Genomic DNA, 21,556 nt, shown 5'->3' with positions numbered 1-21,556 from the left:
CAAATTACAGTAGAAAACATTATTGCGACAACACGTTTTTTGGGGAAAAATAACAGAGATTGAAACTTTATTGATAATTTGTCCAAATTGAAAAATGCCCTCCTCCAAAAATATCACGTGACAACCTCATTGCCTTACAGAATTATGACGTCACACACATGTAGAATCTTACCACCATTCTGATCCTTTGATCCTTTGATCCAAAAATCTATAAATAGCGGTGAAGAGCAACGACTTTTAGTCCGTTTCTCGCAGCATTGATGTGTGCAGCATTGAACCGTTCGCCAGAAAAGCCTTTTGAAATATTTGGATCCTTTGCAATTCTAACTGTATCCAGACCCAAGATGTCTCAAACAAATCCAAAGGGACAAGAAGTTGACCCCTACACTCTTCCCTGGGATGAGCCACTAGACTCTTCCCTTTCCTCTCTTCCTTGGTGTGACCAAGTCGAACTAGAGGAAAAGCGTTTGGAAGAAATGGAGGATGAAGCGCTCAGAAACACCGAGAAGATTAAGTTCTTGATGGAGGAAAATGAGCAAAAGAGCGCTCAGCTAAAAAAGTTGTCATACCAGCTTCAAGAAAAGGAAGCTATTATTGAGGAGAAACAACAAGATCTCCATGACATGGACAAAAAGAACCAGGAGCTCCAAGGAAAGCTTGATGAAGCCCTGCAACAAAATAAAAAACTTGTCCAAGAGAAAAAACAAGACGGCACGAAGAAGAGAGGGCTGTACAGCAATCTCCAAGAAATGGAGCTAATGTACAGTGTATACAAAAAAAAGCTTGATCGCACACTGCTAGAAAATGAAAAGCTTCTCCAAGAAAAAAGGCAACAGGAGTTAAAAGAGAAAGAAATGCATTCCAAGCTTCAGAGCATCAAGCAACACAATGAAAGCTTGCAAGGAAAGCTTGATGAAGCTCTTCGACAAAATAGAAAACTCCTCCAAGAGAAGAAAGAAGATGGCATGAAGAAGAGAGGGCTGCACAGCAACCTCCGAGACATGGAGCTAAAGTACAATGTTGACAAAAAAAGGCTTGATCGCACAGAGCAAGCAAATGAGAAGCTCCTCCAAGAGAAAAGGGAACAAGAAAGCAAACAAAAAGAAATGGATTCCAATCTTCAGAGCATCAAGCAACAAAATGAAAGCTTGCAAGGAAAGCTCGATGAAGCTCTGCGACAAAATAAAGCAATCCTTCAAGAGAAAGAGCAGCTGGACAGAAAGCAGGGAGACATGGAGTGCCAACTCCAGCTCATGGAGGGAAATGACAGGATGCTGCAGGTAAAGTTCAATGAGACACTGCACAAATATCAAGACCTGCTTCAAGAAAGAGAACAGCTGGTCAGTAAGCAGAGAGAAGAAAAACTTCTTCTCCAGGAGTTTGAGAAGAACAACCAAAACCTGCAAGAACTTTACAACAAACTGAAGTTCAAAGCATCTGAGCTGGAAGGAGTAAATGAAAAACTACAAAAACAGGAGGTAACATCTAAAGTGCTGACAGAAAGGTTGGAAGAAAAACAAGGCGAAAAAGAAGAAGTGGTGAAAAAATGCAACAAGCTGCAGAAGCAAAACACCGAAACAATCGAGGAGCTGATCCTCATCCTTGAGAAAAAGCAGAAAAAGAAAAAACGCTTCTGCTTCTTCTCGAGGAAGAACACTCCTTCTCTCACTACTGCCAATGTCACCTCTTCTTCCCCCACCTCTATTCCAGCTTAATTCTCCCCCCCCCCCCCCCCCTAACTACTAACACCTCTCCCATCTCCCTCCCCTCTCTTCACAGTCACCCCCCAACCAGTCCCGACAGTTGACTGCCCCCTCTAGAGCCTGGTTCTGTCATAGGTTTCTTCCTTTAATTTTAAAGGGAGTTTTTCCTATCCACTGTCGCCTAGTGCTTGCTCAGAGGGGATTGTTGGGGTTTTCTCTCCTCTCTCCCTTTACATCCCACCCACCTTCTCTTTTTTCTTAACAATTGAACAATTAAAAACAATTGGCTGCTAATTAAATGTGTCAAATCAATGTCTTTATTCAAGAATACAAGAAATGGGTAATAGCTGCATGTGTGTTTGTGTGTGTGCATAATATGCATACTTTACGTGTTGGATCCAAATCCCACAAGGAATTAAATAAAACAAGAAGACAAACAAAAACAAATATTTCTCTCCCTTCCCAGGTCAGGAATCAGGATGAGGAAGAAATGAGGTCAGATCAGTGCAGGTTTTTGCACTACTGACAGAAAGTTTCTGCTGATTAAAAAAAAGTATGTCGATATTTCTGAAATACATTTGCAAACAAATAACTTTGACAACTTGTGTTTTTTCATAAAAGAAAAAAGAAAAATCAGAGAGCAGAGCTGGTAAAACAGCTTAGCTCCGCAGGTTACAGGAGATCAGATGCCAAATACTTTTCATGACAGTCTTCGTTATTGCATAAATCTCCCCTTTTATCATTGATCAGTAAATCACTGCATATACATTCATCTAACCGTTATAATTTCATGAGTAAAGATTCTCAGATGACTGAATGGCGGTTTTAGTAAATGTTGAACTTTATTGTGATTTCTATTTTTAGAATCAATAGCACACATTTTGATTTAGTTTTGCAAGCTGCTGATTTCACACAGATCCACTGCCCAAATGTGCCTTTGAGTTTTTCATCATTTAACAAGAATAGGCTCAGGCAATCATTGTGTAATTAGGCTTTGGGAAGGTCTGGGGACAGGTATGATGGTGGTGGTTTTAAAGCACTGTGGCACAACAGCTTGACTCAGGGAGATGTTAAAGATGCCCGCTAGGACATCAGTCAGCTGGTCAGCACGGGCTCCGAGCACGCGTCCAGGTATATTGTCTGGTCCAGCAACTTTGTGTGGGTTGACTTTAGTGAGAGTCCTTCTCACACTGGCCGTGGACAGGGACAGCACTTGGTTGTCTGGCAAGGGGCTGGCCCTCTATAGTCCATCTTGCGTCCCACTTAAACAAGTGCGTGTTCACACTGCCCCTGGATGTCCTGGCCTCTGAGGTTAAGGTGTACGGCTCCTGGTTGTCAACTGACCAATTTATCATGGCAAAGTCTGTGGTGGACAAAAGATAAGAGGCTGATTATAAAAATGATCCATGCACGCCTTATGACCTACAGCATGTACAGTTAACACAGCTAAATGGCTGTGAAATTGTAAAATTACTTTTGAAATAAAGCTATTCAAAGTCAATTAACTGTGACTATAATAATAGCAATGTTAGCCAGCAAACAAAGCGTTAGCACTAATTAAAATAAGCTGCTAGGTGATGTTACCGTTTCAAGTTCTCTCATTGTTTGACATGTAGGGCAGATATTTTGGTGACACTGAGATTAGCCAGACACTAAACAGCAGTGTAATATCAACGCTAGATTAGATGTTTTCTAATCCGATAAAATGACATTATTCCTGTTTATAGAAGATGTTTGTCGTCTGTTTGTTTGACTGACAGGAACAGGAAATAGTGGTTGGAAATTACTGTTGGCGTTACATGAGGGTAAAGAAGGGCTTTAAGCACCTGGGTAAAAACTGGACCCATGATGAAACACTACAACAAGTACAACATATTCTTCAGTTTTAATATGTGACCATACTGTGCAGACTGCTGATGAGTTACACGGTTACATTTCATTAGTCATTGTTAAACTAAAGTGGTAAGCAGTTACTTTATCCTTTCACTTAAAATTTCCAGGAAAAACACTACCTTGGCTACTTTTGTGCTTACATTTGATCTATGCTGGGTCACTACTTTTGCACTATAATGCTGCTGCTGACACCTTGGTTCACACTGACAATTAGAAAAAATCTGATATGAAAAGAAGGATGGAAAATGCCTGGAATTTAGTTACACTTGCAAATACTGCTGCCTCCAAACTGCAAGCATCAATAAAATGTTACAGTATTGTTTTCTATATCTGTGCATATATCCTTATTGGTAGTTTTCTCGAAATAGAAGATCTTCATTTTTAAAAAAGAAAATCTCTGATAACATTGCTGAAGCTAGCGCCCACCCCTACTGCGCGTACTGCAAATATAAAACTGATATATACTTACATCATGAAGCAGTTGATGTTTGGTTTCTGACAAATACAGTAAAGAGGTGCGTTCTCCCCCTCCATACCAGTGTTCTCAGGCACTGGTACATGGTCAGTGTCAGACACTTCACTGTCCTACAACATACCACATAGGACCACATTAGAAATGACATGTATGTAGACATGCTAATTATACCTGGCTAAATGGATGCAGTAACAAAATGTTACTTAACTACTCTAGTTATTAGTTTCCAGATGTGTGCAGTTGCTCCAGTCTTACTGACAGTATACTGTTTCAAACACCAGTGCCAACATTTTATTTTTTAAATCTTAGTATGATTCTGCACCAAGACTTGTGGCCTGTTGCTCGGTAACTTATTGTCTGACTACATTAACTACAGTTCATAAACATCATTCATTTTCTCCTACTTATTTTATTCAGGTTGTATTCCAGCTGTCATAGGGCAAAAGTACACCCTGGACAGGTCGCCAGTCTGTTGGAGGGTTATTAGAGAGACTCAGACAACCACTCACACCAACAGCCAACTAACCTAACCCCGCGCATGTCTTTGGAGTTCAACACCAGTCTGGCCGAATCACAGATAAGCAGGGTGTCTGTGCTGCAGAGCACAGCTGTGTCAGAGACTCTTGACATCAATGTAGCGTTAAGGATGCGGAGCGACGGGTGCACTAACGTAATGAAATTATGAGAGTGATCGTCATTGTCTCTATGTTGTTGCGCCCTTATTCGTATTACTGAAACCATATATCTATTCTAGCTCACCCTAAAACTGTGGATAAAATTAATCTGTTAATAAACGTGGTCAATTATTTGGGAATGTTCTGGCAAGAACGTCGCATTCTTCCGGTGGGGAAACTAATCATAATACATAGTAATTATAATAACAATAATAAATATAATCACCGGTAAAGTCAGTTAGCGAACACTACTGGCATGTAATGCCAATGACGACCATTTCACAAACTGTCGAAAATGCTCAAAATGTTGTCGGCACCAAAAGTGAAGGGCTGACAGTTGTGTTATATACGAACCGTAAGCGCTAATGTTGGTTAGCATCAGCTAAAGCGAGGAAGTTTGACACTTGCAGAGGCAGTGAACGCAGAGAGAGCTTAAAAACGCATTGTGTGGTTTTTTAGTCTTTGCTTCGTTGCTTTGGGATTTTTTTTTTTGCATTAAGACGTTGCCCACAAAATTACAGATATAACGGTGACTTAGCTGCTCGTTGGATAAACCCATGGACCTTAGAAAAGATCAACAATACTCGGATGTAAGCACCCGTGTATAACACAATAGGCAAAATTACGCTTGCTAACCTTTCCACATCACAGGCTTCTCATTAAATAAACATTTTTTTCAAATACTCACCATGATCTGAGACCGTTTAAATATTTTGTTACTCTGAAAATATGGCAGTATGAAGCTAAACCTTTAGCTTGACGGCTAAAGCAATGCTAAGATTTACACGGAAACGATCAGCGGACATCGTTAAAGTACTATTGGTCTACATTCTTCTTCTGTGGTAGCAGCCTGGGCAGAGTAACAGCCAACTTTAAACTGCGCCATCTGTTGGCACAAATTACAGTAGAAAACATTATTGCGACAACACGTTTTTTGGGGAAAAATAACAGAGATTGAAACTTTATTGATAATTTGTCCAAATTGAAAAATGCCCTCCTCCAAAAATATCACGTGACAACCTCATTGCCTTACAGAATTATGACGTCACACACATGTAGAATCTTACCACCATTCTGATCCTTTGATCCTTTGATCCAAAAATCTATAAATAGCGGTGAAGAGCAACGACTTTTAGTCCGTTTCTCGCAGCATTGATGTGTGCAGCATTGAACCGTTCGCCAGAAAAGCCTTTTGAAATATTTGGATCCTTTGCAATTCTAACTGTATCCAGACCCAAGATGTCTCAAACAAATCCAAAGGGACAAGAAGTTGACCCCTACACTCTTCCCTGGGATGAGCCACTAGACTCTTCCCTTTCCTCTCTTCCTTGGTGTGACCAAGTCGAACTAGAGGAAAAGCGTTTGGAAGAAATGGAGGATGAAGCGCTCAGAAACACCGAGAAGATTAAGTTCTTGATGGAAGAAAATGAGCAAAAGAGCGCTCAGCTAAAAAAGTTGTCATACCAGCTTCAAGAAAAGGAAGCTATTATTGAGGAGAAACAACAAGATCTCCATGACATGGACAAAAAGAACCAGGAGCTCCAAGGAAAGCTTGATGAAGCCCTGCAACAAAATAAAAAACTTGTCCAAGAGAAAAAACAAGACGGCACGAAGAAGAGAGGGCTGTACAGCAATCTCCAAGAAATGGAGCTAATGTACAGTGTATACAAAAAAAAGCTTGATCGCACACTGCTAGAAAATGAAAAGCTTCTCCAAGAAAAAAGGCAACAGGAGTTAAAAGAGAAAGAAATGCATTCCAAGCTTCAGAGCATCAAGCAACACAATGAAAGCTTGCAAGGAAAGCTTGATGAAGCTCTTCGACAAAATAGAAAACTCCTCCAAGAGAAGAAAGAAGATGGCATGAAGAAGAGAGGGCTGCACAGCAACCTCCGAGACATGGAGCTAAAGTACAATGTTGACAAAAAAAGGCTTGATCGCACAGAGCAAGCAAATGAGAAGCTCCTCCAAGAGAAAAGGGAACAAGAAAGCAAACAAAAAGAAATGGATTCCAATCTTCAGAGCATCAAGCAACAAAATGAAAGCTTGCAAGGAAAGCTCGATGAAGCTCTGCGACAAAATAAAGCAATCCTTCAAGAGAAAGAGCAGCTGGACAGAAAGCAGGGAGACATGGAGTGCCAACTCCAGCTCATGGAGGGAAATGACAGGATGCTGCAGGTAAAGTTCAATGAGACACTGCACAAATATCAAGACCTGCTTCAAGAAAGAGAACAGCTGGTCAGTAAGCAGAGAGAAGAAAAACTTCTTCTCCAGGAGTTTGAGAAGAACAACCAAAACCTGCAAGAACTTTACAACAAACTGAAGTTCAAAGCATCTGAGCTGGAAGGAGAAAATGAAAAACTACAAAAACAGGAGGTAACATCTAAAGTGCTGACAGAAAGGTTGGAAGAAAAACAAGGCGAAAAAGAAGAAGTGGTGAAAAAATGCAACAAGCTGCAGAAGCAAAACACCGAAACAATCGAGGAGCTGATCCTCATCCTTGAGAAAAAGCAGAAAAAGAAAAAACGCTTCTGCTTCTTCTCGAGGAAGAACACTCCTTCTCTCACTACTGCCAATGTCACCTCTTCTTCCCCCACCTCTATTCCAGCTTAATTCCCCCCCCCCCCTTAACTACTAACACCTCTCCCATCTCCCTCCCCTCTCTTCACAGTCACCCCCCAACCAGTCCCGACAGTTGACTGCCCCCTCTAGAGCCTGGTTCTGTCATAGGTTTCTTCCTTTAATTTTAAAGGGAGTTTTTCCTATCCACTGTCGCCTAGTGCTTGCTCGGAGGGGATTGTTGGGGTTTTCTCTCCTCTCTCCCTTTACATCCCACCCACCTTCTCTTTTTTCTTAATAATTGAACAATTAAAAACAATTGGCTGCTAATTAAATGTGTCAAATCAATGTCTTTATTCAAGAATACAAGAAATGGGTAATAGCTGCATGTGTGTTTGTGTGTGTGCATAATATGCATACTTTACGTGTTGGATCCAAATCCCACAAGGAATTAAATAAAACAAGAAGACAAACAAAAACAAATATTTCTCTCCCTTCCCAGGTCAGGAATCAGGATGAGGAAGAAATGAGGTCAGATCAGTGCAGGTTTTTGCACTACTGACATAAAGTTTCTGCTGATTAAAAAAAAGTATGTCGATATTTCTGAAATACATTTGCAAACAAATAACTTTGACAACTTGTGTTTTTTCATAAAAGAAAAATCAGAGAGCAGAGCTGGTAAAACAGCTTAGCTCCGCAGGTTACAGGAGATCAGATGCCAAATACTTTTCATGACAGTCTTCGTTATTGCATAAATCTCCCCTTTTATCATTGATCACTGCATATACATTCATCTAACCGTTATAATTTCATGAGTAAAGATTCTCAGATGACTGAATGGCGGTTTTAGTAAATGTTGAACTTTATTGTGATTTCTGTTTTTAGAATCAATAGCACACATTTTGATTTAGTTTTGCAAGCTGCTGATTTCACACAGATCCACTGCCCAAACGTGCCTTTGAGTTTTTCATCATTTAACAAGAATAGGCTCAGGCAATCATTGTGTAATTAGGCTTTGGGAAGGTCTGGGGACAGGTATGATGGTGGTGGTTTTAAAGCACTGTGGCACAACAGCTTGACTCAGGGAGATGTTAAAGATGCCCGCTAGGACATCAGTCAGCTGGTCAGCACGGGCTCCGAGCACGCGTCCAGGTATATTGTCTGGTCCAGCAACTTTGTGTGGGTTGACTTTAGTGAGAGTCCTTCTCACACTGGCCGTGGACAGGGACAGCACTTGGTTGTCTGGCAAGGGGCTGGCCCTCTATAGTCCATCTTGCGTCCCACTTAAACAAGTGCGTGTTCACACTGCCCCTGGATGTCCTGGCCTCTGAGGTTAAGGTGTACGGCTCCTGGTTGTCAACTGACCAATTTATCATGGCAAAGTCTGTGGTGGACAAAAGATAAGAGGCTGATTATAAAAATGATCCATGCACGCCTTATGACCTACAGCATGTACAGTTAACACAGCTAAATGGCTGTGAAATTGTAAAATTACTTTTGAAATAAAGCTATTCAAAGTCAATTAACTGTGACTATAATAATAGCAATGTTAGCCAGCAAACAAAGCGTTAGCACTAATTAAAATAAGCTGCTAGGTGATGTTACCGTTTCAAGTTCTCTCATTGTTTGACATGTAGGGCAGATATTTTGGTGACACTGAGATTAGCCAGACACTAAACAGCAGTGTAATATCAACGCTAGATTAGATGTTTTCTAATCCGATAAAATGACATTATTCCTGTTTATAGAAGATGTTTGTCGTCTGTTTGTTTGACTGACAGGAACAGGAAATAGTGGTTGGAAATTACTGTTGGCGTTACATGAGGGTAAAGAAGGGCTTTAAGCACCTGGGTAAAAACTGGACCCATGATGAAACACTACAACAAGTACAACATATTCTTCAGTTTTAATATGTGACCATACTGTGCAGACTGCTGATGAGTTACACGGTTACATTTCATTAGTCATTGTTAAACTAAAGTGGTAAGCAGTTACTTTATCCTTTCACTTAAAATTTCCAGGAAAAACACTACCTTGGCTACTTTTGTGCTTACATTTGATCTATGCTGGGTCACTACTTTTGCACTATAATGCTGCTGCTGACACCTTGGTTCACACTGACAATTAGAAAAAATCTGATATGAAAAGAAGGATGGAAAATGCCTGGAATTTAGTTACACTTGCAAATACTGCTGCCTCCAAACTGCAAGCATCAATAAAATGTTACAGTATTGTTTTCTATATCTGTGCATATATCCTTATTGGTAGTTTTCTCGAAATAGAAGATCTTCATTTTTAAAAAAGAAAATCTCTGATAACATTGCTGAAGCTAGCGCCCACCCCTACTGCGCGTACTGCAAATATAAAACTGATATATACTTACATCATGAAGCAGTTGATGTTTGGTTTCTGACAAATACAGTAAAGAGGTGCGTTCTCCCCCTCCATACCAGTGTTCTCAGGCACTGGTACATGGTCAGTGTCAGACACTTCACTGTCCTACAACATACCACATAGGACCACATTAGAAATGACATGTATGTAGACATGCTAATTATACCTGGCTAAATGGATGCAGTAACAAAATGTTACTTAACTACTCTAGTTATTAGTTTCCAGATGTGTGCAGTTGCTCCAGTCTTACTGACAGTATACTGTTTCAAACACCAGTGCCAACATTTTATTTTTTAAATCTTAGTATGATTCTGCACCAAGACTTGTGGCCTGTTGCTCGGTAACTTATTGTCTGACTACATTAACTACAGTTCATAAACATCATTCATTTTCTCCTACTTATTTTATTCAGGTTGTATTCCAGCTGTCATAGGGCAAAAGTACACCCTGGACAGGTCGCCAGTCTGTTGGAGGGTTATTAGAGAGACTCAGACAACCACTCACACCAACAGCCAACTAACCTAACCCCGCGCATGTCTTTGGAGTTCAACACCAGTCTGGCCGAATCACAGATAAGCAGGGTGTCTGTGCTGCAGAGCACAGCTGTGTCAGAGACTCTTGACATCAATGTAGCGTTAAGGATGCGGAGCGATGGGTGCACTAACGTAATGAAATTATGAGAGTGATCGTCATTGTCTCTATGTTGTTGCGCCCTTATTCGTATTACTGAAACCATATATCTATTCTACACTCAGAAAAATAAAGGTGCCAACTGGAATTAAAAGTGGTTCTTTAGACTGATGCCATAGAAGAACCTTTTTTGGTGCCACAAAGAACCTTTCAAACAAAAGTTCTTTGAAGAACCATTTCTTTCAGTGGTTCATTGAAGAACCTTCAAAGGTGCCCCAAAGAACCATCAAGAAATGGTTCTTTGGGGCACCTTTAAAGGTTCTTCAATGAACCACTGAAAGAAATGGTTCTTCAAAGAACCATTTTTAAAAAGATCCTTCAAATGGTTCTTTAAAAGAACCATTTTAAAGAACCTTTTTTAAGTGGTTCTTTAAAGAACCATTTTAAATCTTTCAAAATAAAATGTATCATAAATTGAATTTGAGTAGGGTAAAATAAATACAAGCACATAGACATATATTAATGGTTTATTGGCACTTTGTATTACAGAAAAAGACATTTTAATGCTAAGCACAACACCACTACTAATAATAGCATATAAGTCATTTAAACAGTAATAATTAAATATCTTTACTATAAATACATATAAATATTATACTATAGATAAAACAACAATTTTTACATTAGAAATAGCAATACTTTCATAACAGACAATTAAACAACACATTTTCATCAGCATGTTTGCATTTTCAGTAAAACTATTTCAAGAACAATCTTTTTATTTAAATTATCAATGAACTGCAGCCTTAAGTTATGTAAGTTAAGTTTAATGTGAGACTCATGGTCCTTTGTTAGTCCACACTGGGATAATTTCAGTCTCTCACCTGCACTATGCTGGCAATCTATGAGATATTTAATGCATTTGCCACTCTTTGCACAGCTACTGGTACAGGTGTAGTCAGAGTTCCCAAGTTGAGAACAAATGCCTCCAAAAAGCAAAATGTCTTTTTTAGTTCACTTGGATAGGCAACATTGTAGACATGGTACAGGGAGAAGACAATACCCATCGCCAATGAAATGTCCATTTCCCCACTGTCCAGAATCCTTTTTTGTCCATCCATCTGGACATTGACCTCAGTTGAATCACTCAAGGGCTTGCCGTCACTGCTGCTGAGTACGATTGTAGGTATCGGGCTGTGTGGATCCTGAAACAGAAATTAAATTCTTGAAATGAGGAGTATAGTTTAAATAAGTATAAACAACAGCTGTCCCAATGAAAGTATAAAACTCCTGTAAAATACTGGATTTGTTCAAGACCCCCCCCCTCTCACCATACCAAAAAATATATAAATTTACCTTATTTATGACGAAGAGATGAGAGGCATTTTCTTTGAAAATAGATGGCAGGAGAAGAACAGCTGTGTTTACCATCTGACCTGAAAAATAAAGAGAAATATGTAAGTATTTTCTGGCCAATTTTGTTAATACAAAGGTGTAAAGGCCATATGAGTGCCTTTATCAGGAGTTGAATGTCTTGCAGAACATAAGCATTAGTGCAGTAAATGTATACCTAATTAACTTTTCAGTGTAATTCAGTGTAAATGTTAAGCATTTATACAAAACCCCCAGAATGTTGTTCAGTTCTGTAAGTTGCTAGCTTTAAATAATTTGAGTCCTAAAGAACTTGCAAAGCAAGTCTAGCTGCCACTGAACATTTTTTGGGATAAACATTGTGTGAATGACTGAAAATCTTCATAGAGTATTTCCTTGACTTATTCGAATAATGGTGTAATTAATCGTTTTTTTGATGAAATCCACACCTACTCTCCTTCAAAGAACTGGTGGAACTGTATAGTAACGACTCTACATATGTAACGATGCTACATATAGCATCGAGGGTATATCAGTTAAATCTTAAAGTACATCATTGCAGAGACGAGACAGGAGAAATGTCAGTCTGTGGATATTGTAAAGCAGCGGTCCCCAACCTTTTTTGCGCCACGGACCGGTTTATGCCTGACAATATTTTCATGGACTGGCCTTTAAGGTGTCGCGGATAAATACAACAAAATAAAACTAGTACCGGTACCGAAAAAAAGAAAATTTATTCATAACACACGTGAAAAGACCCAGGAAAACCGAGTAAACGATAAAAACGATAACAAAATAACGCTGAAAACCGATAAAAACCCTGAAAAACTATACATTTCACACCTGAGCCTCAACTCTCGCGGCCCGGTACCAAACGACTCACGGACCGGTACCAGTCCGAGGCCCGGGGGTTGGGGACCGCTGTTGTAAGGGACACTGTGTTTACTAATGTGCTGTATGTGAAACCTTAAAAAGTGGTATCTGAGATAGGAGTTAAAAATGTTTTTGCTCATTATTGCCAAGTGCCCTCACCTTTTCTTTCAGTGTCTGTCTGGCTCTCATCAACAGATTTTAAGCAGAGGCTTTTAAGGTTGCTGTTTGGGGCTATTGACACAAGCTTCGCTGCCAACTTACTGAATCCTCGGATTACTTTTTTGTCCACATCAGTTTTAAGTAACATGGAAGCCTCTTCAAGAAGCTAAAATAAAGGATAAACATATACATATTAGCTTTGTACCATAATATATACCATTATATAGCAAACCAGAACAATCATTATTTCACACATCAATTATCATTAGAGAAGAAATTATAATTTTGCATTTGTTTACTTTAATTCTCAAGTACACATTGCTGTGCAAAAGGGATGTTTAGACTATTCTTCCCAAAAAACTATCATTGGCATCAGATTAGTCCAAAATTATCCTGTAGCATGAAAATAAAACCAAAGAGAAAGACATAGTCAATGTGGCAATTTCTGTTAGTGTTCTGTTAGTGTACTTTTATTACTCATGAAATCTGCTGAGTCAGTCACTTTGCCTGTCCTGTAGGTACATGATTATTAGAAGTCTGTATAAATGTGCAGCACATCAGTACATATTCGTGTTTTTGCTGTGCACTATTGTTATTGTTGTTTTTTGCTGCAGTTTTTGATAAAACACTCACCACAACAGGGATAGTGAGACATGGGAATTCTCGTAGAACCTCTTCAGTAGTATGCTGAAGAATGTAGTGTGTTCTGTACTTCTGTATTTTCCTGAGGTGCGTTTGAATGACATCCACATTTGGCCTAGTTTTTTGGCACTCTTGCTTAATCACTGATACATGTTGGTCGGTGCTCCTTTCATCCTCCCCATCGTCAAGAGGATTGATATCCTGGTTATTAAAAAGTTTAGCAAATATTGAGAGAAAAAACAAACAAACAATACTTTTAACTTTTATGTACAATTTAAAATGGCAAACAAACATTGAGCATATTTAACTTGCCTTGGTTTTTTTCAAAAGGATACAGGGCTGGATATCTGATGATCTTTTTCTTCCTGAATTTGGAACTGAGTATTTCTGTCTCATTTTTTCAATTTCCTCTACGTCTACTAGTGGTCTTCTTTCCTTTTTAAACTTGTTCCTGAGAGACTCATGCAGAGCATCCTACAAATGATAAAAATGTAACTAATTATTCATAAATAGGTGCAACTAGGTCCTCCCTTTATGCAAGACATTTACCAGAAAACTTTGAGTGACATAAAGCTGGTAGGTTTGCTGTAATCATGTCATAACCTAATTAGTTCCTATTTACAGATCTCTTCTTTAACTCTTAGGAGTTGATCGAACACATGATATAAATGTTTGGAGCACTTTAGATTGGCTAAATACACTATAAAAGGTAGATAAAGTATTAATGGCAATATGTCCTACAAGCATACTCGTCATGATCTTTCAGTCTATATGTTAATACCTCTACCTTTTAATAATAATGTATACCGTAATTGTCGGGCTATAAGCCGCTACTTTTTGCACAAGCTTTGAACCCTGCGGCTTTTAGTCAGGTGCGGCTTTTCTATGGATTTTCCATGATTTTTGTGATATCGTAAGACGATTTGTTTTGTTTGTTCCGCTGTTGTACGGCACTACGTTGCCTGGCGGAAGGATCGGGGTTCAAGAGTGGTATGTTAGTCACATGTCCGTCCGCCAGGCAACGTAGTGCCGTACGAAGTAGCGCGAAAAACAAACTTCAAAGTAGCGCTACGCATTCAGCAGGAGGCGTGGATGACGAGCGGCGATAAACTTGCGAAAAGCAAGTTATGCCCAACTCCACCGGTGGATTCTGACAGCGTGGAAAAGTGCGAAAACATCCACGATCACCAACGGATTTTGAAGGGCTGGACTGCTGCATGATGGAGAGGAGGACACCGCCACGGCCCTTCTGAGGGTGTTCGACTCTGACACTGACAACGAGGATTTCTTTGGTTTTGAAAGTGACAACGAAGGAGAGAAGCGGAGAGTGGATGACGAAGCCATCCTGAGCCTGTTCGTTTCCGACACTGGAGAAGAGGACTTTGGTGGTTTTAGAGCGCAGGAAGAAGAGAAAGATGGTGAATGACTGACTTTTCTTCTTGTTAAAGCCGTGTCACTGCACCTGAGCCTAAAAGGTAGTCCGAATCTATTTTTCTGGTGTGCTGTAGGTTACTGTTATGTACTACATGTGCAAATATGTACCCATAACTTGTTTTTCAAAATATTAATAAAAGGGGTGTGTCTCCAAACAGCCATCTCTTTCCTGACAATTCCCTTTGTGCATATTCTCTTACATGATAAGTCAACATTGAAACACCTGCGGCTTTTAGTCAGGTGCGGCTAATGTATGTACAAAACAGGATTTTCCCCTGATTTTAGCTTGTGCGGCTAATATTCAGGTGCGCTTTGTAGTCCGGGAAATACGGTACTTTATTGATCCCCACAGGGAAATTTCTCTCTTTGCATTTAACCCATTCACTCAGTGAAGCAGTGGGCAGCCACTAATCAGGCGCCTGGGGAGCAGTGTGTAGGGACGGTACCTTGCTCAAGGGTACCTCAGGGTAGCCGTTCAGTTGATTCAAACCCCCGACCTTCCGATCATGGGATAACCACACTACCTACTGAGCTATCCCTGCCCTATTTTCAAATTTAATTTTTTAAATACAAAAACTACACTATCCTGATACAAAGGCAAACAGAGCTAATATAATGCTGAATTTCACACCATTCACTTGAGAATTCACAGAGAAATGAAACAATTAATTTAAAAGAGCAATTGATATTTTATTTATTGTTTGACCATACTGCACGACATCTGCCTCAAAAATCACAATACTAATACTTGTATTGTAGTGGCCACAAGGGAACAGATAACCTCTGAATATGTAGCAATGAAAATGTTAGCATGTTACACTCATTAGCCAATAATTGGGCAATTCAAAGACAATTTGTTGGACAATTGTATCAATGTTTGCTTTTCAGGAATACTTACATATCCAGAGCCATAACTCTCCTTCAAAAAAGGAAAACTCAGAAGGACAGTCCTCAGAAGGTCTACATACTGCACAAGAGAGGGATACCTGCAAATTTTGAATGATGAACTTAAATTCTGATGTACATACTGTATTTTAAATGGATCAAATCTTAATTATATATAGACTTACATTGTCTCATTACTCAAGTGGTCAAACAGTGCTTGAATAAGCATGTTTTTGAGTCTGTTCTTGGTGGGTGACTTTAGTGCTGCATCTTTATTGGTCAACGCAGTGAGCACAGCTGGAGGAAACTGCACTTTGCAGTTAAACATAGGTTGGAGTGCTGACACAGTATGCTTTTCTTTGTGTTGCCTTCCACTGCAAGAAGAAGTAAGAAGTATGTTTAGAGTTTGTTACAAGACATGAATATACGTGTCCTTGTGTCCTGCATCAGGAATATCCGCATATTTAAAATGTACAATAACAGCTGCTGAACTACAGAAACAGAATCATAACAGAGAGTAAGAGTGGCTGTGACATTTCAATTTGAAAGTAAATGGGTGTGTGATGCACATCAACGCTGGAGAAACAGAACAGGGCTTGCGTCAACCCCTTGCCCCCCACCCTCCAACACCATAAACCTAGGGGAGGGGAAACACTGGATTGTATGAATGTACAATTCAGTGAATCAACCAGTCAACTTAAGACTCACTCTTTCAGCTTCTCTACAGCAGACAAAAATTTCACTTGGTCTTTCACTTTTGGAAAAAGACGCTCACTCATTCTTTCAGTCATCTGCAGAAGTGTCGATCCATCGATTTCATTGTCTGTGGCACAGAAAAACAATAAGACACGATCAAAACAGAAATGAGCATGTCGAAGATAAAGAATAAAAATATTATAAAACATTACTAAAAAAACAGCTATGAGTTCATTAGTGACTATAGATGATGACAGACCTGTGGAATAGCCAAAAAGTGGTTAAAATCATTTTAACAGTGGTTGACAACTCCTAACTAAAAAGTCATGGTTTAGGATGTATCTTACCTAACTTTGGTATGGACTGCCTTAAAAGGTCGGTGGATCAGTGTAATGAAGTCTTGACCATCACATCTGTATGCGTCCAAAGCATGAAAGTCTACCTCATCCCCAGGCTTGAATATCAACAGATCATCAGTCTCTCTGATGTGGTATGATTGAAGGTGTCTTATAAACTCCAGTGTTGTGAAAAGTCTTCCAACAAGAAACCAGTTGGCCCTGATATACACAATCAGGACTATTTTCACAAACAGTGGAATTTGCTCTGCATGCACAAGTTCCAAAATGAAGAAATCTCCAACTGCATATTTTACAGAGTTTAAAATGATGCATTTACTTGTCCAGAGTTTCTCATCCACAGTAACGGCTGTCTCCAAGTTTTGCAAACAAATCTGCAAGTTCACTGGAAGTTCTTGAAGTGATAAGTTATTAACTGCTGCTTGTGTATGATCGCTCCTGATGATCCGTTCAGGCTGCCACTCCCAGCATTGACGAAGCTGATTCCTCTTTGCTAAAGTCTGACAAATATTAATATAGTTATTGGTGATTCTTGCTACTGTCTTGAAATATTGATGTCTGGCTTCAAACCTCATGCACCAATGAGAGCGGAGTGACCCATAATCAAGGATGAGCTGAGGATAATGTAGCAGAAAATGCAGCTTGGGTGTAAACACACCAGGAAACAGATTGATGAAATCTGTCAAAAAGTAAGTGATCAGTTCATGTAGATTACTAATCCAGTCAGTGCTGATGGTTGGAGCAAGAATAATCTCTCCTATTTCTCGAACCAAAAGATAAAGCTGCCAAAACTTGTTACCCTTTTCAATCCTGGAGCCTATGACGAAAGGCAGAGTCCTAAATAATGTCCATTTCTCAACAGCAGTTCCAGAGATATTTCCATCCAGTGCTACCTTCTCAGATATTAGAGCAGGTTTGGAGGTGCAGTCATTCTGTCCAAAACTAAAAGTCCTTATGCTGTCATTCACCTCTTGGATAGTAACGGTTTTGTCCTCGTGCAAGGCTTTTACAACAGACTTCAAAACAAGAGGAATGACCCCCTCAAGAAAATCATGCATTACATCAGGTGGGAATGCATTTGTGGTATCAAAATATGACAGCTTGTTGAAGGCACATGGGCCAGTTACACCATACACTGACCTACAGTGGGGGTCATCTTCAACACATTGCAGATGGTATGCATGAACAGTCTTTGTTCTAAGAACACAATCTCCCTCACTAATGATCCTAGACAGGTCCTTGTAATGACACATACAAAACCTGCATATTCTACCATTACTGAATGAGCAGCTAAAACCTGCAAGTGTGTGAGAGGTTAGGTTGTCTGCAGATATTGTGGCCAGACCACCTTTGATGCAGTACTGTCTGTCTTCAAATTTTAATCGTAATCCACGTTCTTGCAAAACCTGTAGGTCACAAATTAATGGTTCTAATATTTTCTCAAATCCATATGTTTTCACCAATCTATGTTTGACAAGTATCAACAGATGAATATGTCTTAAAACAGATCTGTCTTTTGGTGGAATATTTCCCAAAGTAAAATAAAATGCAGACACTTTATGTAGACGTTTCTTTGATCCTAATGGATTAGCAACTTCAAATTCATCACTGTACAACTGAATTCTCAAATGTGGGTTGTCTGTGTTAAAAAAATCACTTTCTTTGTAAATTTTCCCATCACTAAAATCTGTTAAGGTTTCAGGAGCACGGGATTCTGGCCTAAAAATTTGTCTTAAAATGTTAGGATCATTACATATTAATTCTAAGACTTTTAGAAGTGGCATATACTGAAAAGTGTCCTGTTTCCCAGTAAAAGGATCTATCCCCAGGATACATTCAACAGGTTCAATCAGGTTTAATTTCTCAACACAGTATCTGTCTAGTTGATATGTGTTGCTGACTGCACTGAAGCAATGTTCTACCAAACTATTGTCATCAATATAATGAAAACTTGATATATCAAAATTAAGAGTCTGCAAACATTTAGAAAATATCTCCCTATAGTTTTCAATAAAATACTTGAAAAGTGACTCTACTTCAATAAGAACAAATGTTTGAACTTTTCTATTTACAATACTTTTCTCTTGAAGATTCAAGGAAAACAATGCCAGTTGTTTTCTCACAGTCTCTGTAAAGTTCTCTACAAGTTCACTCAGAGTTCGTTCAGATGATTGGGGAAATTCAACAGTTTCCTGGATGACAGGGTCACAGTCTGGGGCAGACTCTAATCCTTGTTTCTGATATTTATGTTTCTTCCTTGTGTGATTTTTCAAAGATTTCACAGACAAAAACTTTCTGGGACAGTCTTCTAGTCTGCAGACAATGAAGAATCCACATTCACTTTCATGGTATATCTGTTGATGTTTCAGCAGTTTTTCATATGTTGGTTTTCTTGTGGAGCACTGTGGACACTGATATGGCACATCCATAGAAATGCTCACCTACAAAGACCTGTTGATAATCTGCCAATTCATTTTCCCCAAGCCAAAGAGATACTTCTCCAACAGTCCACTGCTGAGCCATGATCTGTTAAAACAAAACAAAATGCCATTACATTGTTTTATTCTGTGACATCAAAAACTTATTTATTTTTTATTCATTCATTTTCCAAGCCGCTTTATCATCATAAGGATCGGAGGGGTGCTGGAGCCTATCCCAGCTGTTTTTTTTAGGCGGGGTAGACCCTGGACAGGTTGCCAGTCCATGGCAGGGTTGTCATTCAGATATGTATGTTTGGATTGTGGGTGGAAACCCACACAGAAACAGGGAGAACATGCAAACTCCACACAAAAAGGCACCCGGTTGACCCCGGGAATTGAACAGAGTCTTTCTAGCTGTGAGGCAGCAGCGCTAACCACTATACCACTGTTTATTCTAACTTTTAAGCCTTCTTCAGATAAATATTGATTATTTTATGCTTTCGATTATCTGGTCTTGTTAGTATAATGACCTCTTTTTTGCCTAATATATGATGTTGGATAAATGAAATGTACATAAAAAAAATTTAACTATAATAAAAACGGACATTATCTTGGTAACATCAAATGACTGGAGCATAATTTGTCAACTACTCTGAAAATAAGTTATACAGTAACAGTCAAAGACAACTTCTCATGTGTCACATTTCTGTTTATTCAAAACACTTATGCATTGCTGTATTTTATACAGCTACTCCACAATTCAAAGTACAGGCTACTGAATTTCTGAGTTTCTAGACCAGACACAGAGCTCACACAACAGGCTTCAGGCGCCATTTTGGTGACTTTAACCATATTATTAATTTTAATATCTGTCTACCTGACATTAGTTTATGTACGCAGCACGCAATATAGCCACATATTTTACAGGCCAAATTAATTGGGAGCACCTTCACTTAACCCCTGGAGAGTCTTGGGTCGATTTGTGGCTCTAAGACCGATAGTGTATGCATTTTTCTAAGACCCTCCAGGGGTTAATTGTAACAGTGGTTTTGTTAGGAAAACAGTTCTTTATACCAGATACTAAACTGCGTTAACGTCAAAGGCTAACGTATCTAACCATTACTGTTAGCACAACATTAACAGCAAGCTACAATGACGAGTAACAAAAACAAAACAATAAAAAGGTTTTATGAAAATGTTTTACCTTTTCCAACAGTCCAGGAATCCAGAATCCTTTAAAGACCAGCAGGTACTGAAGACTGTTATCCACTGGCAACGTCCGAGAGAAAGTTTTCTTTCCGTTAGAAAGTTCAAGGCTCGCGCGATCTGTGTGCGCATGCGCATCCCTACAGTTGCCCCCCCCCCTTTGGTTGTACTACGTGTTCTAACGTCTCTCTCTCTCCCTGTCATTTATTTGGCTTGACACATATAATAATAAATTGCGCAGTGATAAACAAGTACTCAGATCACATGTGCAATTATTATTTACTGCTGGGTGGTTTGTAAAGTTCACAGTAACTAGTATTATCATTATGATATATATATATATATATATATATATATATATATATATATATATATATATATATATAGAGAGAGAGAGAGAGAGAGAGAGAGCAAGAGCGAGAGAGAGAGAGAGCAAGAGAGAGAGAGAGAGAGAGCAAGAGAGAGAGATCTGATATAGATCAGTATCTGAATCTGTCTAATATCCCCCGAATGGATTGTTAATTTATAAATTCACCATATTCATAAACGGCTTAATAATAAATTCTATATTCTGTTACCACATTATTTGTGATCAGTGGGTTTGCAGGGTGGGTGCTGGGGGTCTTCAGGCTTTGGCACCCACCCCTGCCATCAGAATATTTTTAAGCAAGTGTTTCTAACTTTAATTTGAATATTCAGTATCCCACCATCTGCCCCCCCCCCCCCCCCCCCCCCCCCGCACACAAACAAAACACACAGTATAATTTAAACCCTCATTAAAGTGAATATTATTTATGCCATTTTACACCAACAAACTCAGATAGCTAAGGATGAAGAACCTTTTGTTCTTTAAAGAACCATTTGTAATAGCTGAAGAACCATCCACAAAATAAAAAGGTTCTTTGACGTATGATGGTTCTTTAAAGAACCATGAAGACATCTGAAGAACCATTTAAGAACCATAATTTTTCTGAGTGTAGCTCACCCTAAAACTGTGGATAAAATTAATCTGTTAATAAACGTGGTCAATTATTTGGGAATGTTCTGGCAAGAACGTCGCATTCTTCCGGTGGGGAAACTAATCATAATAAAAAGTCAGTTAGCGAACACTACTGGCATGTAATGCCAATGACGACCATTTCACAAACTGTCGAAAATGCTCAAAATGTTGTCGGCACCAAAAGTGAAG

At 39.2% G+C, this 21,556-nt stretch overlaps 1 protein-coding gene and 1 long non-coding RNA gene across 3 annotated transcripts; both read right to left on the bottom strand.

Annotated features, from left to right (window-relative positions):
- Positions 1 to 1,997: 1,997 nt before the first annotated feature.
- Positions 1,998 to 5,589, bottom strand: LOC146675456 (uncharacterized). The gene is made up of 3 exons (XR_014910277.1): positions 5,434 to 5,589; positions 4,066 to 4,181; positions 1,998 to 3,066 (listed from the first exon to the last, which is right to left on the bottom strand). It is a non-coding gene; the product is annotated as an uncharacterized LOC146675456 (long non-coding RNA).
- Positions 5,590 to 10,899: 5,310 nt separating this feature from the next.
- Positions 10,900 to 20,467, bottom strand: LOC146675455 (sterile alpha motif domain-containing protein 3-like). 2 transcript variants are annotated; one of them, XM_085400479.1, is made up of 10 exons: positions 20,366 to 20,467; positions 19,183 to 19,267; positions 16,398 to 16,512; positions 15,875 to 16,063; positions 15,703 to 15,790; positions 13,683 to 13,844; positions 13,362 to 13,571; positions 12,729 to 12,894; positions 11,682 to 11,761; positions 10,900 to 11,530 (listed from the first exon to the last, which is right to left on the bottom strand). In XM_085400479.1, exons 2-10 carry the CDS (start codon positions 19,262 to 19,264, stop codon positions 11,228 to 11,230), a joined length of 1,395 nt encoding a protein of 464 aa, XP_085256605.1. In that variant the 5' UTR covers positions 19,265 to 19,267; positions 20,366 to 20,467; the 3' UTR covers positions 10,900 to 11,227. The 2 variants fall into 2 exon arrangements, with proteins under 2 accessions (XP_085256605.1, XP_085256604.1); XM_085400478.1 differs by lacking the exons at positions 13,362 to 13,571; positions 13,683 to 13,844.
- Between the last annotated feature and the right edge of the window lie 1,089 nt (positions 20,468 to 21,556).

Source organism: Rhamphochromis longiceps, linkage group LG3 (genome assembly GCF_057381845.1).
Source record: "Rhamphochromis longiceps isolate RC_006_pf linkage group LG3, R_longiceps_female_GT1.1, whole genome shotgun sequence".
NCBI classification, from domain to species: domain Eukaryota; kingdom Metazoa; phylum Chordata; class Actinopteri; order Cichliformes; family Cichlidae; genus Rhamphochromis; species Rhamphochromis longiceps.
The sequence above is the reverse complement of the archived record's forward strand: the minus strand, read 5'-3'. Positions and strand labels throughout refer to the sequence as shown.

Excerpts from the sequence above, each read along its gene's own strand:
- LOC146675455 (XM_085400479.1), bottom strand. The coding sequence starts at position 19,264 with ATGGCTCAGCAGTGGACTGTTGGAGAAGTATCTCTTTGGCTTGGGGAA. Across the intron at positions 16,064-16,397 it reads GCTGTAGAGAAGCTGAAAGA|TGGAAGGCAACACAAAGAAA; the intron begins GTGAGTCTTAAG and ends TTCTTCTTGCAG. Across the intron at positions 13,845-15,702 it reads AGAGTTATGGCTCTGGATAT|GATGCTCTGCATGAGTCTCT; the intron begins GTAAGTATTCCT and ends TATCATTTGTAG.